At 38.8% G+C, this 23,872-nt stretch overlaps 1 protein-coding gene across 5 annotated transcripts in view; it reads right to left on the bottom strand.

The window, feature by feature from the left end:
• Fam172a (family with sequence similarity 172 member A) overlaps window positions 1–23,872 on the bottom strand; it is a 428,434-nt gene that overhangs the window by 375,337 nt on the left and 29,225 nt on the right. For 3 of the 5 annotated variants that reach the window (XM_057790094.1, XM_057790097.1, XM_057790093.1), the window contains 2 exons: window positions 12,579–12,680; window positions 10,787–10,887 (listed from right to left, as the gene is read on the bottom strand). In XM_057790094.1, coding sequence (XP_057646077.1) covers window positions 10,787–10,887; window positions 12,579–12,680 — 203 coding nt within the window. The remainder of the gene's footprint in view (window positions 1–10,786; window positions 10,888–12,578; window positions 12,681–23,872) is intronic. The other 2 variants (XM_057790096.1, XM_057790095.1) reach the window with 1 other exon arrangement.

The raw sequence follows: 23,872 nt of genomic DNA on the forward strand, positions 1-23,872 counted from the left end.
CCACTGCTGAGAGGTGAGTCAGCAGCCACAGGGCCAGACAGCAGGACACCCCACTCTCTGGAACCTCCCCAGTGGAACAAAACCCAGAGGCCCTTCACTAACTCTCTCTACTTTTCTAGTCAGCCAGCGGGGAGTTTTCCTGATGCTGGGCTATCCCCCAACCCATCCCGCCCCCAAACCCGCCTTTTCCCCTGAAAGGTTCTTGGAACCCTGCAACAGAGCTTGTTCCAATACTGAGGGGACCTAAGAGGTGGGACAGCAGCCCCAGAGCCAAACAGCTGGGACCTCCCCAGTGGGACAATCACAGGGCCCCTTCCACAACTCCCTCAGCTTTTCTGCCCAGCAAGCAGGGAGTTTTCCAGCTGTTGGACTATTCCACAACCCACCACGCCCCCAAAACCGCCTTTTCTCCTGCTAGCTCCATGAAATTCTGCAAGAAAGATTGCTCCAATACTGAGGGAACATAAGAGAGGGCAGACCAAGAAAAATTCCCAAGTACTCAGACAGCCACAGCAAGGACTGGACCAAAATGCCAAAGCACTGCCGGCCTCATTTGAAGGAAGAGATGGGTAGGCGCCAATGCAAGAATGGCTCCAACATCCTAAAAAGCAACATGGTAACACCAGAATCCAGTGGACACACAACAGGAAGACTTGATTATCCTAACCCAGAAGAAGTAGAAGAAAACAACTTTAAACCTAACTTTATGAAGATGATGGAGACCTTTAAAGAGGAAGTAAAAAACTCCCTAAAGAAATGGAAGAGAAGACAAACAAAAAGTTGGAAGAAATTAATAAATCCCTCAAAGATACCCCAAAAAAAACAAGAAAAAGCAATCAAACAGGTGAAAAAAAAAACAGTTCAAGACTTGAAGACTGAAATAGAGGTAATAAAGAAAACCCAAACTGAGAAAAGTCTGGATATGGAAAATCTGGGTAAATGAACAGGAACTACAGAAACAAGTATAACCAACAAAATACAAGAGATAGAAGAAAGAATCTCAGGCACTAAAGATGGAATACAGGAAATAGACTCATTTGTCAAAGCAAACATTAAATCCAACAAATTCTTAACACAAAACATTCAGGACATCTGAGGAAATATTAAAAGACCAAACCTAAGAATCGAGGCAGAAGAAGGAGAGGAACTCCAGCTCAAAGGCACAGAAAATATATTCAACAAAATTATAGAAGAAAACTTCCCCAACATAAAGAAGGATATTCCTATGAAGGTATAAGAAGCTTACAGAACACCAAATAGACAGGATAAAAAAAGAAATCCCATCTCCATATAATAATCAAAACACAAAACATACAGAATAAAGAAAGAATATTAAAAGCTGCAAAGGAAAAAGGTCAAGTAACATATACAGGTAAACCTATCAGAATTACACCTGACTTCTCAATGGAAACCATGAAAGCCAGAAGGTCTTGGATAGATGTGCTGTAGACACTAAGAGACCTTGTATGCAAGCCCAGACTACTATACCCAGCAAAGCTTTCTTTCAATATCAATGGAGAAAACAAGATATTCCATGACAAAAACAGATTTAAACAATATGTATCCACAAACCCAACCTTACAGAAAGTACTAAAAATAAAACCTCAACCCAAGGAAGTAACTACACCCACAATAACACAGAAATGTGAAAACCCCCCATCAGCATAACCCAAAGGGAAACACACAAACACTACTACCAAAAAAATAACCAGAGTTACGAGTTACTGGTCATTAATATCACTTAATACCAATGGACTCAGTTCACCTATAAAAAGATACAGGCTAAGAGAATGGATACGAAAACAAGATCCACCATTCTGCTGTTTACAAGAAACACACCTCAACCTCAAAAACAGACACTACCTCACAGTAAAGTGTTGGGAAAAGGTTTTCCAATCAAATGGACCTAAGAAACAAGGGGGGTGGCTATCCTAATATATAACAAAATGGATTTCAAACTAAAAATCAATCAGAAGAAATAGAGAAGGATACTTTATACTCATAACAGGAACAATTAATCAAGATGAAATCTCAATCCTGAATATCTATACCCCTAATACAAGAGCACCCACATATGTAAAAGAAACATTACTAAAACTTAAATCACACATCAAACCCCACACACTAATAGTAGGAGATTTCAACACTCCTCTCTCACCAATGGACAGGTCAACCAGACAGAAACTTAACAAAAAAATAAGAGAATAGATGTAATGAATCAAATGGACTTAACAGACATCTATAGAACATTCCACCCAAACAGAAAAGAATATACCTTCTATCCAGAACCTCATGGAACCTCCTCAAAAATTGATCACATACTCAGTAACAAAGCAAACATCAACATATACAAAAAAAAAAATGGAGTAACCCCCTGTGTTTTATCGAATCACCATGGAGTAAAGTTAGAATTTAACAAAAATACTACTCCCAGAAAGCCTACAAACTCATGGAAACTCAGAAACTCAACAGTCAACCACTGAACCACCCCTGGGCCAAGGAAAAAATAAAGAAATAAATTAAAGTTTTCCTGGAATTCAACAAAAATGAAGGCAAAGCATATACAAACCTTTGGAACACTATGAAAGCAGTGCTAAAAGGAAAGTTCATAGCACTAAGTGCCCACATAAAGAAAAAGGAGAAAGCTCACATTAGTGACTTCACAGCACACCTGAAAGCACTAGAAAAAAAAAAAAAAGAATCAGACTCACCCAGGAGAAGTAGAAGGCTGGAAATAACCAAGTTGAGGGAAAACAAAGAAAACAACACAAAGAATCAATGAAACAAAGAGTTGGTTCGTTGAGAAAATCAACAAGATTGACAAACCCTTATCCAAACTAATCAAAAGGTAGAGAGAGAACATCCAAATTAACAAAATCAGAAATGAAAAGAGGGACATAACAACAGACACTGAGGAAATTCAGAGAAATCATTAGGTCTTACTACAAAAACCTGTACTCCACAAAATTGGAAAATGTAAAAGAAATGGACAATTTTTTACATAAATACAATATACAAAAATTAAATCAAGACCAGGTGAGCAATTTAAATAGACCAATAAGCCTCAAGGAAATAGAAGCTGTCATCAAAAACCTCCCAACGAAAAACAGCCCAGGCCCTGATGGTTTTAATGCAGAATTCTACCAGAACTTCCAAGAAGAGCTAATACCTATACTCCTCAAAGTGTTCCACATGACAGAAACAGAAGGGTCACTGCCAAACTCTTTTTATGAGGCTACAGTTATGCCTATACCAAAACCACACAAAGACTCAACCAAGAAAGACAATTATAGACCAATCTCACTCATGAACATAGATACAAAAATTCTCAATAAAATATTGGCAAACCGAATCCAAGAACACATAAAAAAATCATCCATCATGATCAAGTAGGCTTCATCACAGAGATGCAGGGCTGGTTCAACATATAAAAGTCTATCAATGTAATCCATCATAAAAATAAACTGAAAGAAAAAGACCACATGATCATTTCATTACATGATGAAAAAGCATTAGACAAAATTCAACGCCCATTTATGATAAAAGAGATTAGGGATACAAGAATCATATCTAAATATAATAAAAAGCAATTTAAAGCAAGCCAACAGCTAACATCAAATTAAATGGAGAGAAACTCAAAGCCATTTCACTAAAATCAGGAACAAGACAAGGCTGTCCACTTTCTCCATAACTCTTCAACATAGTTCTTGAAGTTCTAGCAACAGCAATAAGACAACATAAGGAGATCAAGGGGATTCGAATTGGAAAGGAAGAAGTAAAACTTTCGTTATTTGCAGATGATATTACAGTGTACATAAGTGACCCCAAAAACCCTACCAGAGAACTCCTACAGCTGATAAATACCTTCAGTAATGTGGCAGGATACAAAATTAACTCAAAAAAAAATCGGTAGCCCTTCTATACACAAAAAGATGAGAGGAAAATCAAAGAAACATCACTTTTCACAATACCACAAATAACATACAATATCGTGGGGTAACACTAACCAAGGAAGTGAAAGACCTATTTGACAAGAACTTTAAGTCTTTGAAGAAAAAAAACTGAAGAGGATACCAGAAAATGGAAAGATCTCCCATGCTTTTGGATAGAAAGGATCAACAAAGTAAAAATGGCAATCCTACCAAAAGCAATCTATAGATTCAATGCAATCCCCATCAAAATCCCAACAAAATTCTTCACAGACCTTGAGAGAACAATAATCAACTTCATAAGGAAAAACAAAAAAACAAAGATAGACAAAACAATCCTATATAATAAAGGAACTTCTGAAGGCATTACCATCCCTGATGTCACGCTCTATTACAGAGCTACATAATGAAAACAGCTTGGTATTGGCATAAAAACCAGGACATTGGCCAATAGAATCAAATTGAAGACTGGGATATTAATCCACACACCTATGAAAACCTGATTTTTGACAAAGAAAATAAAATTATACAATGGAAAAAAGAAAGCATCTTCAACAAATGGTACTGGCATAACTGGATGTCAACCTGTAGAAGAATGAAAATAGATCCATATCTATCACCATGCACAAAACTCAAGTCCAAATGGATTAAAGACCTCAATATAAATCTTACCACACTGAACCTGATAGAGAAGAAAGTGGGAAATAGCCATGAATGCATGGGCACAGGAGACCACTTCCTAAATATAACCCCAGTAGCATAGACAATAAGAGCAACAATAAATAAATGGGACCTCATGAAACTGAGAAGCTTCTGTAAAGCAAATGACACAGTCAATAAGACAAAAAGGCAGCCTACTGAATGGGAAAAGATTTTCACCAACCCCACATCAGACAAAGGACTGATCTCCAAAAAATATAAATACCTCAGGAAATTAGACAATAAAATTCTAAATAACTCAATTAAAAACTGGTGTTCTGAACTAAACAGAAAATTCTCAACAGAAGAATTTCAAATGGCCAAAAGATACTTAAGGACCTGTTCAACTTTCTTAGCTATCAGGGAAATGCAAATAAAAACAACTCTGAGATACCAATCTTACACCTGTCAGAATGACCAAGATGAAAAACACTAATGATATCTTATGCTAGAGAGGATTTGGAATAAGGGGAACACTCATCCATTGCTGATGGGAATGCAAACTTGTGCAATCACTTTGGAAATCTGTGGGGTTTTCTCAGAAAATTGGGAATCAATCTACGTCAAGACCTAGCAATACTCTTGGGAATATATCCAAGAGATGCCCAATCATACTACAAAAGCATTTGTTCAACTTTGTTCATAGCAGCATTATTTTTAATAGGCAGAACGTGGAAACAACCTAGATGCCCCTCAACTGAAGAATGAATTAAAAAAGTGTGGCACATCTATACATTAGAGTACTCCTCAGTGTTAAAAAATAATGGCATCTTGAAGTTTACATGCAAATGGATGGAATTAGAAAACACTATCCTGAGTGAGGTAACCCAGACCCAAAAAAATAAATAAAGGACATTGAGCCTTATATTTCATGATCCTAGAGAAGCTAAGTAATAAGGTGAAGGAAAAGAAAAACATATATAGACCCACCTGGAAATTGGAAACAGACAAGATTGCCTGACAAAATTTGGGAGCATGGGGACAGGGGTAAAAGGAAGTGAAGAAGGGGACGAGGAGGGGAAAAGAGAAGGTTTGGGGAGAACTTGAGGGAATGGGATAGTTGAGATGGAGGAAGGACAGATATGAGAGCAAGGAAAGAGATATCTCTTGGGGTTAGCAAGAAACCTGGCTCTAGAAAAATTCCCAGGAATTCACAAAGATGACCCCGGCTAAGACCCTAAGCAATAGAAAAGAGGGTGCCTGAACTGGCCTTGTCCTGTAGTCAGACTTATGATTATCTTAAATATCACCATAGAACCTTCATCCAACAACAGATGGAAACAGAGGAAAAGACCCACATTGGAGCACTGGACTGAGCTCCCAAGGTCCAGTTGAAGAGTGGAAGGAGTGAGTATGAGCAAGGAGGTCAAGACCATGAGTGGTTCATCCACTGAGACAATTTGCCTGAGCTAATGGGAGCTCACCAACTCCAACTGGACTGGGAGTGAAGGAGCATGGAATCAAATTAATCCCTCTAAATGTAGGTGACAGTTGGGTCAGATTGATGGGCCAATGACAGTGGCACTGGGATTTGTCCTTACTACATGTACTGGCTTTGGGGGATGCTATTATCTTTGGATATATACCTTGCTCAATCTAGATGGAGTAGGGAAGGCCTTGGACTTTCCACAGGGCAGGGTGCCTTGCCCTCTCTTAGGATTGAAGGGGGGTTAGGGAGAGGGTGTAGGGAGGGAGTGGGAGGAGGGGAGACAGTGGGAATTTGGATTGGTATTTTTTAAAGTAATAAATAAAATAATAATTAAAATAAATGAATAAATAAGTATCTGATGTGCAGGATAGCTGATATATGACCCCTGTGAAGGGTCATTCAATCCCAAGGGGTCATGGCCCACAGGTCGAGAATTATCTCATTATGTGGATTACATTTAAATATTTGAGTATTAAAATAAACTTTGCATTGTTCTTCATATGTACACCTCAATAAAGTCATCAAAAAATTCTGTAAGATCCAACTGTCCTACAGTTTTTAATAAATCTTTTTTCAGTGCAATTTTTTTTCAATTATTTCCACTATTTTACAAAATATTTTAGCAGTTAGGTTAGGGTAGGGAGGGATTTATGACCTCAGTTGCTTCTGCTAGTATTGTACTTTGCACTATCCCTTAATAAAGAGCCAGACCTGTGAGATTACCTAATCATGATTTTTTTTCTTATTAAGAACATTGACAGCCAAGCGGTAATGGCACATGCCTTTAATCCCAGCACTTGAGAGGCAGACACAGGCAGATTTCTGTGAGATCGAGGCCAGCCTGGTCTACAGGAGCTAGTTCCAGGAGAGTTCCCAAAGCTGCAAAGAAACACTGTCTCAAAAAAAAAAAAAAAAAAAAGAAGAAGAAGAACACTGACATTTTATTGATTCTTACAGAAGCTATAAAGATACATATTAAAGAAAATGCAAAGGTCCAAAATAGGCAAGAAAGTGAAATTTCCCGTTCTAACATGACTGGTTAGCAGTGACGCAATGTTGATGCAGAAGTTTGAAACCAAAAGGCAAGGTGGCATAAACAAATCCTGTAATGAGCAAACTTTCCCTTTTCTATTCCAGGCTTTGAGATACACTGAATTCTTTGTGAACAAGTTATGTCTGCTTGCAGTCAACATACTAGGAAAGAAAATTGATTGGTATGTGAAACCCAGGGATTTGTTGATCTATGAAACACTGACTTAAGGAAATAATGATTTAAGAAATGATGCAGCTTAGCCTGTATTCACATATTAGGGTGTGTGTGTGTGTTGAAGAAAATGGGTCATGAATTTGAGAGTAAGCAAGGGGAAAAGGTAGAAAGGGGAAATGGGGGGAAGGGAAAATGATGTCATTATACATTAACTTCACAAAATTCCTAAAGTGATGCATTAACCTGGACCTTAGGGGCTCAGTCCTGTGCTCCAATGTGGGTCTCTGTCTCTATCTCCATCTGTCGCCGGACGAAGGTTCTATGGTGATATTCAAGATAGTCATCAGTCTGACTACAGGACAAAGCCAGTTCAGGCACCCTCTCCTCTACTGACCAGGGTCCTAGCTGGGGACATCCCTGTGGACACCTGGGAACCCCTCTAGAGCCAAGCCTCTTGTCAACCCCAAAATGTCTCCCTCACTTAAGATATCTCCTTCCTGCTCCTATATCTGCCCCTCCTCCATCTCAACCATCCCACTTCCCCAAGCTCTCCCCAACCCTCCTCTTCTCCCTTCTCTCTCCCCTTCCCCCTTACCCCCACCCCATCCCTACCCCCATGCTCCCAACTTTTGCCTGGCGATCTTATCTGCTTCCAATTTCCAGGAGGATCTATATATGTTTTTCTTTGGGTTCACCTTATACTTAGCTTTGATGAATCGTGAACTATAGGCTCAATGCCCTTTGTTTATGGCTAGAATCCACTAATGAGTGAGTACATACCATATTCGTATTTTTGGGTCTGGGTTATCTCACTCAGAATAGTGTTTTCTATTTCCATCAATTTGCATGCAAAATTCAAAATATCATTGTTTTTTTACCACTGAGTAGTACTCTAATGTGTACATGTGCCACACTTTCTTTATCCATTCTTCCATTGAGGGGTTTCTCCAGGTTCTGGCTATTATAAATAATGCTGCTATGGACCACAAGGGGTTGGTCCACTCACTGAGACAGTGTGCCTGATGTAATGGGAGCTCATCAAATCCAGCTGAACTGAGACTAAACGAGCATGTGATCGAACTGGACCCTCTGAATGTGGCTAACAATTGGGGCAGACTGAGAAGTCATTGATAATGGTACTGGGATTTGTCTCTACTGCATGTACTGGCTGCGTGGGATCCTAGTCTATTTGGATGCACAGCTTCCTAAGCCTGGATGTAGGGGGGAGGGCCTTGGACTTCCCACGGAGCAGGGTACCCTGGCCTCTCTTAGGACTGGAGGGGGAGGGGAGAAGAAGAGTGGGGGAACGGGAGGGAAATGGGAGAAGGGGAAGAAGTGGAAATTTTGAATGGTTATTATTTATAAAGCAATAAAAAATAAATTTAAAAAAAGAAATGGATTAAAAATTAAATCCTGTAAGTTTTGTGGCCACATAAAGAGAAAACAAGTTATAATAGTGGAATTTTGTCTTACTTGTTTGCCTGTTGGGGGGGGGATGTTTGTGCATGTATACCACAAGAGTGTGTGGAGTCAGAAAACAACTCGAGGGAGTCAGCTCTCTCATCCCACCATACGGGTTCTGAGGGTCAATCTCAGATAATCGGGCTTGGCAGCAAGTGCCTTGCCATGCTGACCCATCTTTCCAGCCCATTAGGTTGATTTACTATCGAAGATGAAGCATACGGCTTTGAAGAAAAGGAAGCAGAAGGTTAAATAATATAGGTATGTGCCAAGCACAGTAAGGTACACTTGTTATGCAAGTACTAGACAGGCTGAGGCTGAGGAAGAAGATTCCGAGTTCAAGGCCAGCCTGGGCTACACTGTGAGTTTCCGGTCAGCCTGAACTACACACACACATACACATACACAAACACACCAAAAAAAAAAAAACTGCAAAAAAATTGCACATGGTTTGCAGAATAACAATATATCTAAAGGAGCTGGTAAACATGGATTATAGAAAGGAATAAAACATGCCATTTAAATACACACACAAGCACTTTCCTAAGATAAGATTATTATTGTATAGTTATTCTATAATGAAAACAACATAAATTTGCAGTATATAATTCAAGTGGAAACAGGAAAGCACTTTAACATAAGCAGAAGTAATTATGATCTCTGAATACATTTAAGTTACAAATAATAAAGAATATTCAAGATTATATGTAACAACAATTAAAGAAAAAGAGGCCAAAAATTTGAAAAAGAGCAAGAGAAGATACATAAGAGGGTTTGAAAAGAAAAAAAGGAAATGGGGAAAATTATGCCATTATATTACCACAAAATTTTTTTAAAAAGTTGAATAAACTAATGGGAAGTAAAGAACTGTTGAAGATTTAACCTGAAATTACCTTGTCCCAAAATACAAGTTAGCCTGCACAGTACTGGAAATACTGCCTTAAAAACCAGACCACTGGGTCAGAAGACAGACAGCAGGAGTTTCAGGTACCTAATGCCTTCCCTCTAGATCCCCTAGATCCAAGATGGAGGCACAGAAATTCTCCTGTGAACTGAACACAGGGGAACTCCATAGTCAAAAGCGTAAGCTTAGCAAATCTGGTCTCACGGAAGTCCACGAGTAAGCCTGCCACCTTGGCCACCATTGAAGAGAGAGGGGGTGGTGTCTTTATTATCTTGACTAGGACACAAATTTGCCAAGTGCCTTAGAAGGGGGCACAACACTCTTCACCCTTAAAGCCTGTGAGAACATAATACAATGTCCCTGTAAAGAGACTGTAGAACAGAAAGTCAAAACTTTTCCTCAGACATGCAGAAATACAAGAGACATAAGAAAGAACTGTCTCATCGTATTTGTTCTCTTCACACTACAAAATGCCCCCCCATGTTATTTTTTAACTAACAAATGTATTAAAAGGTCAATATACCTTCTGGGGAAAAAGCGGTTATCTCAGTAACATATTAAACAAATGTGTCTATATATGTTTTACTAAAAATCTGTGATATTGAATAAATGAAATATTTAGTTCTGATGAAAATTCACCAAAATGACAAATGGCACTTTTGGTTTCTTTGGTGAGACCATGTAAGATACCCAGTTTTCGAAGGCCAAGTTAGAGGGAAAGAACAGCTCAGTCTAACTATCTTAATAGCAATCATCAAATAAATAAGACTTAAAAGTAATGCCCATCTTACTGGCACAGTAGAAGATTCAATCTTTTAAAAAATATTACCAAAAAAAGAGGTAAAATTTGGTGTAAATTTGCTTTTCCATATAAACAACTTAGTGGAAAATACCAAAGTCATATGAAGGATATGTCAGTATAAAAGCAAACGCTTTCGAATTAAAAATATTCTTCTAGTAAATGACTGAAAATTACCAAATACAAAAAGGAAAAAGTATTTTAGAAATCACTTTTTATAGGAAGAGTATGTAAACTGCTGCACCGTCCAAACCATTGCTTCTGGTACTCTGAATTGGAAAATGAAGTAAAACATTATCTATGCCATACCTCAACCTTCAAATTAAAAAAAGGCAAAGCAGCAATATCCTTGACATACCTCACCCAGAGCTTCGTATCTTTTCTGGTTCCACCTGTGTAAGTCTTCACGGTAGTTAAAAACAAATGGTTCCCCAGTTTTTATGTGTCTTAACTGCCCCTCTAAAAGACAACAAGCAATATTCCAATGATTTAGAATATATCTTAAATAATATGGAACTTATAATAAATAATTATAACTTTTTTAAATATTTGATGTCTTCCTAAATTTTTGTCTTCAAATACCAATATAATAAACCTATTAGGCATACAAAAGAAAAGATCCCTAGGAATTTAAAAGCTAGTCTAACCTTCATCCCAATACTTTAAAGCAAGCTGACACTACTTTAAGGCTGCTAAGAACGCCACCAGATAACGCCATAAGCATGGCTCAGACTTGAAGAAGTTTAGCAGCCACCTGGGAGACAAATGTTAAAAATCTCAGCAATTTTCCAGAAAGTTAAGATAGTAATGAAAGAAAGGCAGCGATGCAAAGCTGCCATCTGTGATGTATATGAACAGTGAGGTCCAGAATGATATGGGAACGTAAGCATGCACTGTGCGGTTACTTAGGACAGAAGGGGTTCAGGGCCTTGAGGAACAGTTTTCTATGAGGCCCTAAGACAAGCTATCAATGGAGACTGGAGAGGAGGAGGAGAGCTAACACCAGTTGAAACTATCCAAACCTTCCTGGACTGCATTTTCTGACACAGAGCAAGTAAGGTCCAAATGAGGCATACAGGGCTCCACGCACCAGTAAGCATTTGGTCATAATATTCCCATCCTGTATGTTAAAGAATTACAGTGTGATAGTCTTCATGGAAACATGCCTCATATATCAAAAACATGTTTCTTTACCATGAGCAATGCTAAATTAACCATCTAAATCGTAATATTCTAAAAGAAAAAAAAACTCTCCTTGTGGAAAACATTAAACTTTCTTTACTAAAAGGTTTAATTATCAGCCTATTTACAGTGAGAAAAGACAGACCATCTGCCCCTTGCTTTCACCGGGAAGAGTCTAGTAACCAGAAGAAACACAGCCCACAAGGCAACAGCTTTAATCCTTTCTCACGAATAGGCAATGAAAGATTACTATTTATACATGTTGTATCATAAGATATTCTTTATAAAAAATAATATCTGAAAGTGATCAACGTCTCTACTATCATCTTAAACTCACGAGTGTGCAAGTACACAAGGGCAGGAGAGAGGCCCCTCCCTCCACCTGTAAGTGTAAGGGTCACACACTAACACACTGATGAGCAATCAGCATTTGGAGCTAAACACAGTAGATAGAAATGACAACTACATGCTCCTGCCCAAAACAGTAGAAGCCCTCAAATATAATAGTGTATTGTGGCTCAGGTATAAACTTAAAAAGATTTTAAACAAATATTTTCCTGAAGAATAATGGAATACTGGGTACTCTGCTTTAAAATATTGCCACATATAATGATTACTAGTTACCTCATTTGAAATAGCAGGTAAAAGAAAGTGCCTTTCTCTATAATTCAATTAGGAGTTTCTAGTTAGATACCAGAGTAGAGTGCTCAAAGTAAAAATGTATAAATGAAGTCAACTTATTGTCTTTTAATTTATGAGACTTATCAACTACAGAAAACTGTCTCCTAATTCTTTTATTAGAGTGAAGGAGTTCACTATACAAACATAAGTCATGATCTCCCCAAAATCCTGCAAAATATTCTAGTTAGGTAGGTGAGAGTAACTAATATGTTTCCTATGATTCTATAAACACTGTTAAGTAAAATATACATACACATATATATGTGTGTATAATGTACAGCACTTACTTTCATTAAAAGCATATTCAAATCCTTCCAGCGTGGTAGGAAAATCAAGAGGTGGTTCATCCTTCTTCATGAGTTCATCCAAATCAATCCTCGACAGCAAATCTAAAAACAGTGACAGGAACTGACATGAGACTTACTCAGATTCATGGCTCACTGAGAATACAAGTGAAGGCTGCATTTCTAATTGCTTTAAAGTTTTCCTTCATTCTAGTAGATTAATTTTATCTGTTGTTTTAACTGACAATGCTATTAAAATTTAAGTTCCAAAAAAGCTGTATTTTGATCTAACTCAGTATCAACACAAATACTCTCCAAATCATAATCCCCTAAGTAATCACAACACGGATTCTCAAAATAATCTACTAACTTTTCCCCTTCAAAATGGCTATTTGTTTGTACCTCATTAACCTTAGTCTATGGTTTCAAGTTTCAGATATTAATGCAACATTTCAAAGACCACAAAATTTTACTATAAATGAGCTATAGTTTGTGAATAGAAGAACTAATTGTAAATGCAAAACTGATATCATTATATATTAATACATTTTATAAGAAATATTTAAATGAGACATGTTGACCAGAAATGCCTAGTTGATACTAAAACAATTTCTATTCTTCACAATACTGAATTTCACAAGTCAAGAAAGGCAGCCAGGCAGGTGTGGTGGGGCATGCCTTTAATCCCTGCACTAGGGAGGCACTAGGGAGTTTGAGGCCAAGAATACTCAGAGGAATTTTATACAAACAAAAACAACAACAAAAAAGGTCCAATGGCTGTTTTATTAAATAAATATAAACTAAATTTATACTTTGTTTCTGGAATAATTTCCTACAGATGGAAAAGTTGAAAGATGGTAGAGTGTATCCCCTTAGTCCGATTTCCTATACAGACAGCAAGTTCCATCACCACAGTCTGTCCACCTAGAACAATGCACTAAACTCTTCGAGTATTTCCTCATAATTGCCTTTGATGTGAAAGTATCTAATATTTTCTCCTAAAAGATCATTTCTGTCTGCTTCCTGTGGTGCCCTAGTTTTCTGAAGAAGCATCACAAAGATGACTACAGTCCTTACCACAAGTGAAGGAGAATATGACATGCACAGAACGTCACTGATAACTTCTAGTGGGAAGCGGCGGGGCTGCATCTCGCCACCTGGCTAATTTTACACCCAGAATAACTACACAGAAACTGTATTCTTTTAAACACTGCCTGGCCCATTAGCTCTAGCCTCTTATTGGCTAACTCTCACACATTGATTAACCCATTTCTAATAATCTGTGTAGCACCATGAGGTGGCTTACCAAGAAGCTCTTAACCTGCATCTGTCTCGAAGAGGAAAGTCATGGCGACTGACTGACTCGGCTTCTTTCTCCCAGCATTCTGTTCTGTCTACTCCGCCTACCTAATTTTCTGTCCTATTAAAGGGCCAAGGCAGTTTCTTTATTTAACCAATGAAATCAACACAAAACAGAAGACTCTCCCCCATCAATAACTACCCTTCATCAGCTGGATGAAGTCTGGCAGGCTTTTCCACTATGATGTCAGTTTTTCCTTTGCATGGCCTGTCTTTAGAACTGACTGAGTCCCACTCACTTTCAGGTGACAGCAAAGGAGCCATGCTCTCTCTCCTAAAGTAAGAAACACTGCGACACATAACTGGTCACTCTTCTACACTGACACACATAACTGATCATCCTTCTACACTGACACACATCACTGGTCATCCTTCTACACCGACACACATAACTGGTCACTCTTACACACTGACACACATCACTGATCATCCTTCTACACTGACACACATCACTGGTCACTCTTCTACACTGACACACATCACTGGTCACTCTTACACACTGACACACATCACTGGTCACTCTTCTACACTGACACACATCACTGGTCATCCTTCTACACCGACACACATAACTGGTCACTCTTACACACTGACACACATCAGTGGTCATCCTTCTACACCGACACACATCACTGGTCATCCTTCTACACTGACACACATCACTAGTCACTCTTACACACTGACACACATCACTGGTCACTCTTACACACTGACACACATCACTGATCATCCTTCTACACTGACACACATCACTGGTCACTCTTCTACAATGACACACATCACTGGTCACTCTTACACACTGACACACATCACTGGTCATCCTTCTACACCGACACACATAACTGGTCACTCTTACACACTGACACACATCACTGGTCACTCTTACACACTGACACACATCACTGGTCATCCTTCTACACTGACACACATCACTGGTCACTCTTACACACTGACACACATCACTGGTCACTCTTACACACTGACACACATCACTAGTCACTCTTACACACTGACACATATCACTGGTCACTCTTACACACTGACACACATCACTGGTCATCCTTCTACACTGACACACATCACTGGTCACTCTTACACACTGACACACATCACTGGTCACTCTTACACACTGACACATATCACTGGTCACTCTTACACACTGACACACATCACTGGTCATCCTTCTACACTGACACACATCACTGGTCATCCTTCTATACTGACACATATCACTGGTCACTCTTACACACTGACACACATCACTGGTCACTCTTACACACTGACACACATCACTGGTCACTCTTCTACACTGACACACATCACTGGTCATCCTTCTACACTGACACACATCACTGGTCATCCTTCTATACTGACACATATCACTGGTCACTCTTACACACTGACACACATCACTGGTCACTCTTACACACTGACACACATCACTGGTCACTCTTCTACACTGACACACATCACTGGTCATCCTTCTACACTGACACACATCACTGGTCATCCTTCTACACCGACACACATCACTGGTCATCCTTCTACACTGACACACATCACTGGTCATCCTTCTACACTGACACACATAACTGGTCATCCTTCTACACTGACACACATCACTGGTCACTCTTACACACTGACACATATCACTGGTCACTCTTACACACTGACACGTATCACTGGTCACTCTTACACACTGACACACATCACTGGTCACTCTTACACACTGACACACATCACTGGTCACTCTTACACACTGACACACATCACTGGTCACTCTTACACACTGACACACATCACTGGTCACTCTTACACACTGACACACATCACTGGTCACTCTTACACACTGACACACATCACTGGTCACTCTTACACACTGACACACATCACTGGTCACTCTTACACACTGACACACATCACTGGTCATCCTTCTACACTGACACACATCACTGGTCATCCTTCTACACTGACACATATCACTGGTCACTCTTACACACTGACACACATCAGTGGTCACTCTTACACACTGACACACATCACTGGTCACTCTTACACACTGACACACATCACTGGTCACTCTTACACACTGACACACATCACTGGTCACTCTTACACACTGACACACATCACTGGTCATCCTTCTACACTGACACATATCACTGGTCACTCTTACACACTGACACATATCACTGGTCACTCTTGTACACTGACACACATAACTGGTCATCCTTCTACACTGACACACATAACTGGTCACTCTTCTACACTGACACATATCACTGGTCACTCTTCTACACTGACACATCACTGGTCACTTTTCAGTATGAAAGTCAGCCTCACTTTCTCCCTTTCACAACCACTCCAGCATTTATTAACAGCAAACAACCCAGGAATGCTTACTATATATTCTAAGTAACAACCCAACACTACAACATTTACTTTTTTTATAAATAGTACACTCTTTTGATTATCTCTTGTTCCCCTTGGAAAAGATTTCATCTTCTTGATATTGAAGGGTTTTTGAGATCTTCTTCCTTTCTTATTGTTACCAAGTATACCATGTTTATCTTGTATCTTCTCTGCTCCAACCCTAAAATATTTTGTCAACAGAGTCTTTAACAATAGCTTGGATCCTAGCACACTGCCTCAAAAGTTTGAGGCAGAAGGATCTTGAGTTCAAGGTCAACCCAGGAGCAATAAAAAAAAAAATCAATAAACGTTGTGAAAACCCTGAGGGCTAGATATGTAGAACAATGGTACAACACTTGTTTGGCATTCAACAGGCCCTAGAATCCATTATCGGTAAAAGTAACAACAATAACAATAAATACAGTAAAAAATAAATTGCACTTAATATAATGAACTCTAATGTGTGTAACTACTGATGCCTAAATTTTACAAATGTGCAAAAGCAATGCCAGACATTAATAATATGGAAAATTGTGAGACAGAGAGATGTTGCTATGCATGGCAAGTCTATTATCTGCTTGTGAGAATTAATTTTATGTGTCAACCTATGGTGCCCAGGTCAAACACTGTTATAGACATTACCATAAAGATACTTTTAGATGTTTTTTTTTTTTCTTTCTTTTCTTTTAGTTTTTCATAACATGGTATCTCTGAATAACATCCCTAGCTATCCTGGAACTCGTTTTGTAAACCAGGCTGGCCTTGAACTCAAGAACACAGAGATCTGCCTGCCTCTTCCTCCTGAGTGCTAGGACTAATGGTGTGCACCAGCACTGCCTGGCTAGATGTATTCTTTTAAGCCATAAACCTGGGATCAATAACGTAAGTGAACTATATCCAATAAATGAAGGTTTTCTTGTGAACTCAGATTTAAGACTGAATTCTGAACTTTTCCCTGTGTTTCAAGCTGCCAAGTGGCTCTACAGTTCCCATTCTATTTTCCTCTTTTCGTCTCTCCTCCCCGCCCCATCTCACTCTCCCCACTTCCCATCCATGGACTGTAAATGTACATATGCATATACATACTGAGTCATCACTATATTATACCACTTCAAACACAGACCCCATATATAACCGTACATACCATAAACAGTTAATATGGAATAGGCAATACCATATAAATTTGTTGATGTACATTCTGATGCTTACACAATTATGAAACTGCCTAACACATTTCCTGGTCTCAAGTATACATAACTCTGTGGGTATAAAATTCTATTCATTTTGCTTCTTTATAAAACCCTGACTAAACTGTTCCTCAATTTTTATAACCCAAAAATTGCTCTAAAAGTCAACTCTTTAAATAAAAAAAAGAACTAGTTAAATGAAAGAAGGAAAAAAGTACAAGCCAAATGAAGAACAGAAGGCACACCAGTACAACACAACTAAACAGTGTACACAGTTACAAAGCATAAATAAATGGCCTTCACACCCCAAATAAAAAGCTATACCACAGAAACTCAAGAGTTATTTTTATGATAGGACACATAAAGACATAAAACTGAAAGTACAGGGACTAGAAACACTAACATATAAACACTAATCAAAATTTAATCTGTAGTTGCCATATTATTACTAGAAAAGGTACACTCCAGGGAGGTAAAAAGCAAATACATATGAGAATTAGAAACATGCATGTCATAATGAGGAAGGGTAAATTCTTCAGAAGCATGTAACAATCTAAACTGTATCTATACCAATGCTGAGGGAAACCAGAAAGAGCTAAAACAATGAGAAAGGAAAAAAGTCCATAATTAAAGCTGGAGGTTTCAATACCATTTCATATTGATGAACAGAGCAAGAACACAGAACACAGAAAAGAGCATAAAAGACCAAGTATCAATTCAACCTAAGTTATTTATATAAATCACTAAATAGCCACTTAACATCTTCTTATGTTTCAAGTACTCATTACTAATTTTAATTAAACTTAAAATTACAATATAATTACGTCACTTTCACCTTTCCCTATTCTCCCTCTAACCCCTCCTAGACCCCATCCCTCTAAGCCTTTCCAGATCTTTCTTATTGTGGCTACATATATATATATGTATATAAATACAGTCCACTGAGTCACTTAGTATGGCTTGTGTTTACAGGATTTCATGGCTAACCACTTTGTATTGGATAGCCAATTAAGGGGCTCATCTCTGGAAATGCTAATTCTCCCTCTCTCGTCAGTCACTAGAAACTTAGCCAACTACCTGGGACTAGTGGGGTCATAGATGTCAGACCAGCATAATTCCCAACTGCATTCTAAACCTTATACCCACAGATGAGTGTAGCTCTCGCCCCTTACCAAAGAAGCTTCTCTTTTCAGAACACAATAGGCCATAATGCAAAGATCCACAGACCACAGATGTTGGAGTCCAGCATCAATGGAGAGAACTACAACACAACTCCCGCACCTAAGACTCGGGGAAGGGGGGGCCCAAATGATTCTAACAGCCAGTGGGCCAGAAAGACTGCTGTGACATTATGTCTCCTAGAAACAACAGAAAAGCTTCCCCCACAATACCTCAACAGTATGTCTGCCTAAACAAGACCTGAATATTATGAATAGGCATGCTACCTCAGAAGAAGGATTCCATCTCTTGAGAAAGAACTATGAGCAAGTCAATACCTCTGTAAAGGGCACAGAAAGCATTCACAAAAATAGCTGATATTCCAGGGTATAAAATAAGTCTCAGTGAATTTTTAAAAAATGAAAATTATATACACCAACCCATTAACCAAAATAACAATAATCTAAAATTCAATGAAGGAAATCTCTCGAAAAAAATTCAATTCTGAGCTGGGCGTTAAGGCACACTCCTTTAATCCCAGCACTCCAGAAGCAAAGGCAGGGCATCTTTCTGAGTTCAATAGCAGCTGGTTTACACAGCAAGTTCCAAGACAGCAGACTACACAGTGGAACCCTGAGTAAAACAAACAAACAAACAAACAAACAGTGTTGCCTATTATTTTTTATAATAGAAGGAAGGGGGGAGGGAACAGGCTAAAAAGGAGGACCAAGGAAGGTAGGGGGCAGGCAAGAGTATACCAATAGAGGCAAGCTTGCAGGGTCAGAGGACAACTCTCTCAAGTAGGTCTCTCCTGCCACCTTGTGGGATCCAGATAAATAGGCTGTGCATAAGCAACTCCACCATTGAACCATCCCATAAGCCACCCTTGTAGACTACATCTGGAATGAACTAAAAACTCTGTGAAGGTAATTTATAATTAAATCACTTAAAGTGGGAAGATCACACCTGGGCCACACCTTCTCATGGTCACCTGTAATAGTGATATGGAAGAGGGAAGATTTGGCTTTCTCTGCTTGCCCTTGCTCTCACTGGCAAGTTCATTCCTTCACTGGCATTAGAGCCTTCTTGTTTATGATTCTAGTGTATACTGAAGACCAGCTGAGATCTCCAGCCTTTTACTGAACAACTACTAGATTCTGAGGTTTTCTGTTAGTAGACAGCCATTGTTAGACTAATTGGATCATAGCCAGTAAGTAATTCTAATACACACTAAGATAGATAGATAGATAGATAGATAGATAGATAGATAGATAGATAGATAGATAGATAGATAGATAGATAGACAGACAGACAGACGGATGGATAGGTGGATGGATAGACAGACGATATATAGACTCATTCTATCATTTATGTTCCTCTAGGAAACTTTAATATAAACCCAAATTCAATTATTAAACATAAATTATATTTTTAAAACAACTTCTGAGTTAAAAAAGTAAATCATACAAATTTTTACAAAGTCCTAACTGAATGAAAATAAAAAACAATACATCAGAGTTTGTGGGATTCAGGAAGCTGGGCTCTATCTCAGCAGCAGAGCACTCAATGGCCTAGAATTTATGAAATTTAGCACAAGCAGTGTTTACAGGGAAAATGGCATTAAATCCTTAAACAGATGCTCTTTAATCTACAATGAAGTTCATCCCAATAACTGAGCACAAGTTGAAAACATCTTGAGTTGACAATGTGCTGACTGTACCAAAGTTTCACTTATCATAACTCAGCAACACCACACAGCACTGGCTATTTAGTTATTCACAGGGCTGCCTGAGAGCTGAGCTCAGTACTGCCAGCTGGAACCACAACAGAATACCATAATGTTTCATACATTTCTGGTCTCCCATGTAGACAATGATCTATGACACCATACTTTGGTTTCAAATAAGTTTTTTTAAGTATGTAGCAAGTAAAACTAAAAGAACAAATACCAAGTGGCATATAGAAAGCATTAGATAGCAAGACATCAAGTCACATTTGCAGCATCCAGCTAAAAGCCATGGGGGAGGAGACAGTCATTGCTGAGTTTCTGGCTCCTCATTCCCACTGCAAATGTTTTTATGGTACAAGATAAACGATAGCAACCTTGGTTGGAAATGGTTTGCCTTCTAGCTGTTCTAAAGGTGGTAATGTTTTTAACACCATTATCAGTGCTGTTTCTTTTTTGCCTATCACGAAGTTACAGCCTGCCTTGAGACAGGAAGTTTTGGAGCACACTTGAAATAAACATGCTGCAGTCTGGGACAAAAAAGCCTTCTTTACTCCCAGAGTCTGTCTTCAACAAGCCTAAACAACATATGACAACTATTACCATAATACACATTACAAAAAGCTGGAGAAAGAATCAAAATTCAAACTTGTAAGTGAAATTTCTATGATGCATACTACTTCCTAAAGCTGAAGCAAGTCAGGTACTATGTGTCTTCCCAAGGAAGAAGTCTTGAACACATTACCTGTGCTGGCTGGAGTGAGAACGCCCCCACAGGTTTGCATGTCTGACACCTGACCCCAACTGGTGGAAGTGTTTGGAAAGATTAGAAGGTGTGGTCTTGTTGGAAGAGGTTTATCACTGGAAGTGGACTTTGAGGTTTCAAAGGTCAACACCCATCCCAAGTAGCTCTTTCTGTCTCATGCTTGTGAATCCATGTAAGTTCTCAGCTGTAACTCCAATGCCATCCTTGCCTACCTGTTGCCATACACTGTACTATGATGGTTATGGACTCTAATCCTATGAAACCATGAGTCCCAATTTTAAATTTTTCCTTTATAAGCTGCATTGGTCCTGTGTTTTATCACAGCAATAGTAAAGGAACTAAGTGCCAAATGGTAAGTACTAAAAATATAGATGCAAGCAAGATTATATGAACTGAACAAGTTATATTTAGTAATATATATTTATATACAACATGTACACATATGCACACAGTAACAGTGAAAAGGAGGCCATGAGTCTGAAGAACAATCTGCCTAGGGCTAAACTGAGAAGTTTTGGACTAATTTTGTTAGCAAAGGGGATTTTCAAATGGCCTGTGACAACTTGAATGGACAGATCCCCATAGGCTCATAGGGAATGGCACTATTTGAGAAGATTGGGATGTGGCCATGTTGAAATAGGTATGGCCTTATTGGAGGAAGTGTTTCACTGCGAGTGGGCTTGGAGGTTTCAGAAGTTCTCTCTCTTCCTGCTGTCTGCCAATCAGATATATAATCCTCAGTTCCCTCTCTGACACCGTGTCCGCCTGTGTGTCGCCATACTTCCGGCCATGATGACAACGGGCAAACCTGTGGACCCGTAAGCTAGCCCCAACAGCATTCCGACGTAATTCTCTCTGCCTCCTCCTTCAGATAAGGCTCTGAGTACCCACACTCCAGCACCTGCTTGCTGTCCGCTGCCACTGCCCATTGTCCACTCCCTGCAATGATGGTCATACACTCAAACCTTCTGGAGCCATGACTCCCAAAATAAATGCTTTCTTCTATAAACTGTCTTAGTGATGGTGTCTTTACAGTAATCAGAAAAGTAACTAAGACACTACCTAACATTTGAAGAAATGTGAAACAAAATTAAATTTAAGTGAGAAACATGAAACAATAATCCCAGAAACACACAAAAAAATTCAGTTAAAATCTAAGGCTTATAAAAACAGATCATATCTTTATGAACAGTGATAACACACTAAGCAGAGCCAGAGAACATGTGTTATGAATGTTATGCCAATAAATTCAATAACTGTGGTAGAAATGGAAATGTTCCTTATTAAATAACCTGATCTAACAAAACCAACTCAAACTATCACAAATAGTTCTATATCTACTCAATAAACATATTAAAACTTTAAAACACTTCATAAAAGAAAAAATAGATCAAAACACCTAACAGTTAAAAAACAAAGAAGAAATCACATTATTTCCATAAAGAACAGACAAACACACTTCCCAGTCCATTTTAAGAAGTCAATATTACCATATCAAAAGCAGATGCCAACTTTATGAAGAAAGTTTAAAAAGTCATCAATAAAAATTAAGAACAGAATTTGCAATGTGTGAAAGAATAAGGCATGAAAGGATATCACGGGAATGCAAGGCTAACTTAATATTTGAAAACCAGTCAGTATAATTCTTGAAGGCTGAGCTCAGATTTTAGGTCAACTCCAGAATGTTTCTTATCCACTCTGGACTGGAGACTAACTAAGGCTTTCTATTTATGAAGAATAACCACAGCTCGCAGGTCAGATCACAGGGACACAGATCCATGACGATTAACAACAGCTAGCAGGTCAGATCACAGGGACTCAGGGCAAGAAGCTACAGTACTTAGGTGAATGTTACTATTATAAAATATCTGAAATAACTCAAAAGAGAAAACGTTATTTTAGCTCACAGTTTGAATGATTCAGTTGACAGTGTGGCCCAGAGCTTGCGGGGCAGGGTATACTAAAGCAAAAGCACAAAACAGAAGAAGCTATTTCCCTCGTGGTTGGCAGGAAGTGAACAGGTGACCTGAGTGTTACAATCATCTTCTGGAAACACTGCACAAAGACTAAACCCTCCCTCTAAGATCTGCCTCTTATCAACGTTTCCATATTCTAGTAATGCAAAGTTGGAAATGAAGCCTTTGACACATGGACTTTAGGGGAACACTCCAAACCCAAACAAGCAAATCTGCTTGACTCAGATCCATACTATGCAGTCTCACATTAAAAAGCTTATTGGATAACCAACTCCCGGCATTCCCCAGTTACTCTTAGGTCTTGTCTAGGGTTCAAGTCCTAGAAGTTTTCCTCCTTCCAAGTCAGCATGTCCTTTGATGCTCTTCTTTTTCGGGTCTTGCTTAGGCAGCTATTCTGCTGATCCTTTTGGATATAGCCTCTCTGACATTTCTGAGAGACACCATCTCACAGCAAACTTCCTGCGGCTTTTGAAATCTTGATGCTTCTACCTTTGCAATGACCCATGAATCTTAGATGCAAGAATGTGTGCTAGATGTATCATTGGGAATGATTGGCATTGGAATCACATAGACACAGATAACATGACACAGACGGAACAGGCTGTACTAGTGTATTAGGGGCTGAGGGTATATGTCTGTGTGTGTAACAACAATTAAAGAAAAGGAGACCCTGAATTTGACTGTGTGCTTGGAAGTAATTAGAGTGAAAAAAA

Source organism: Chionomys nivalis, chromosome 15, assembly GCF_950005125.1.
Source record: "Chionomys nivalis chromosome 15, mChiNiv1.1, whole genome shotgun sequence".
Taxonomy (NCBI): Eukaryota; Metazoa; Chordata; class Mammalia; order Rodentia; family Cricetidae; genus Chionomys; species Chionomys nivalis.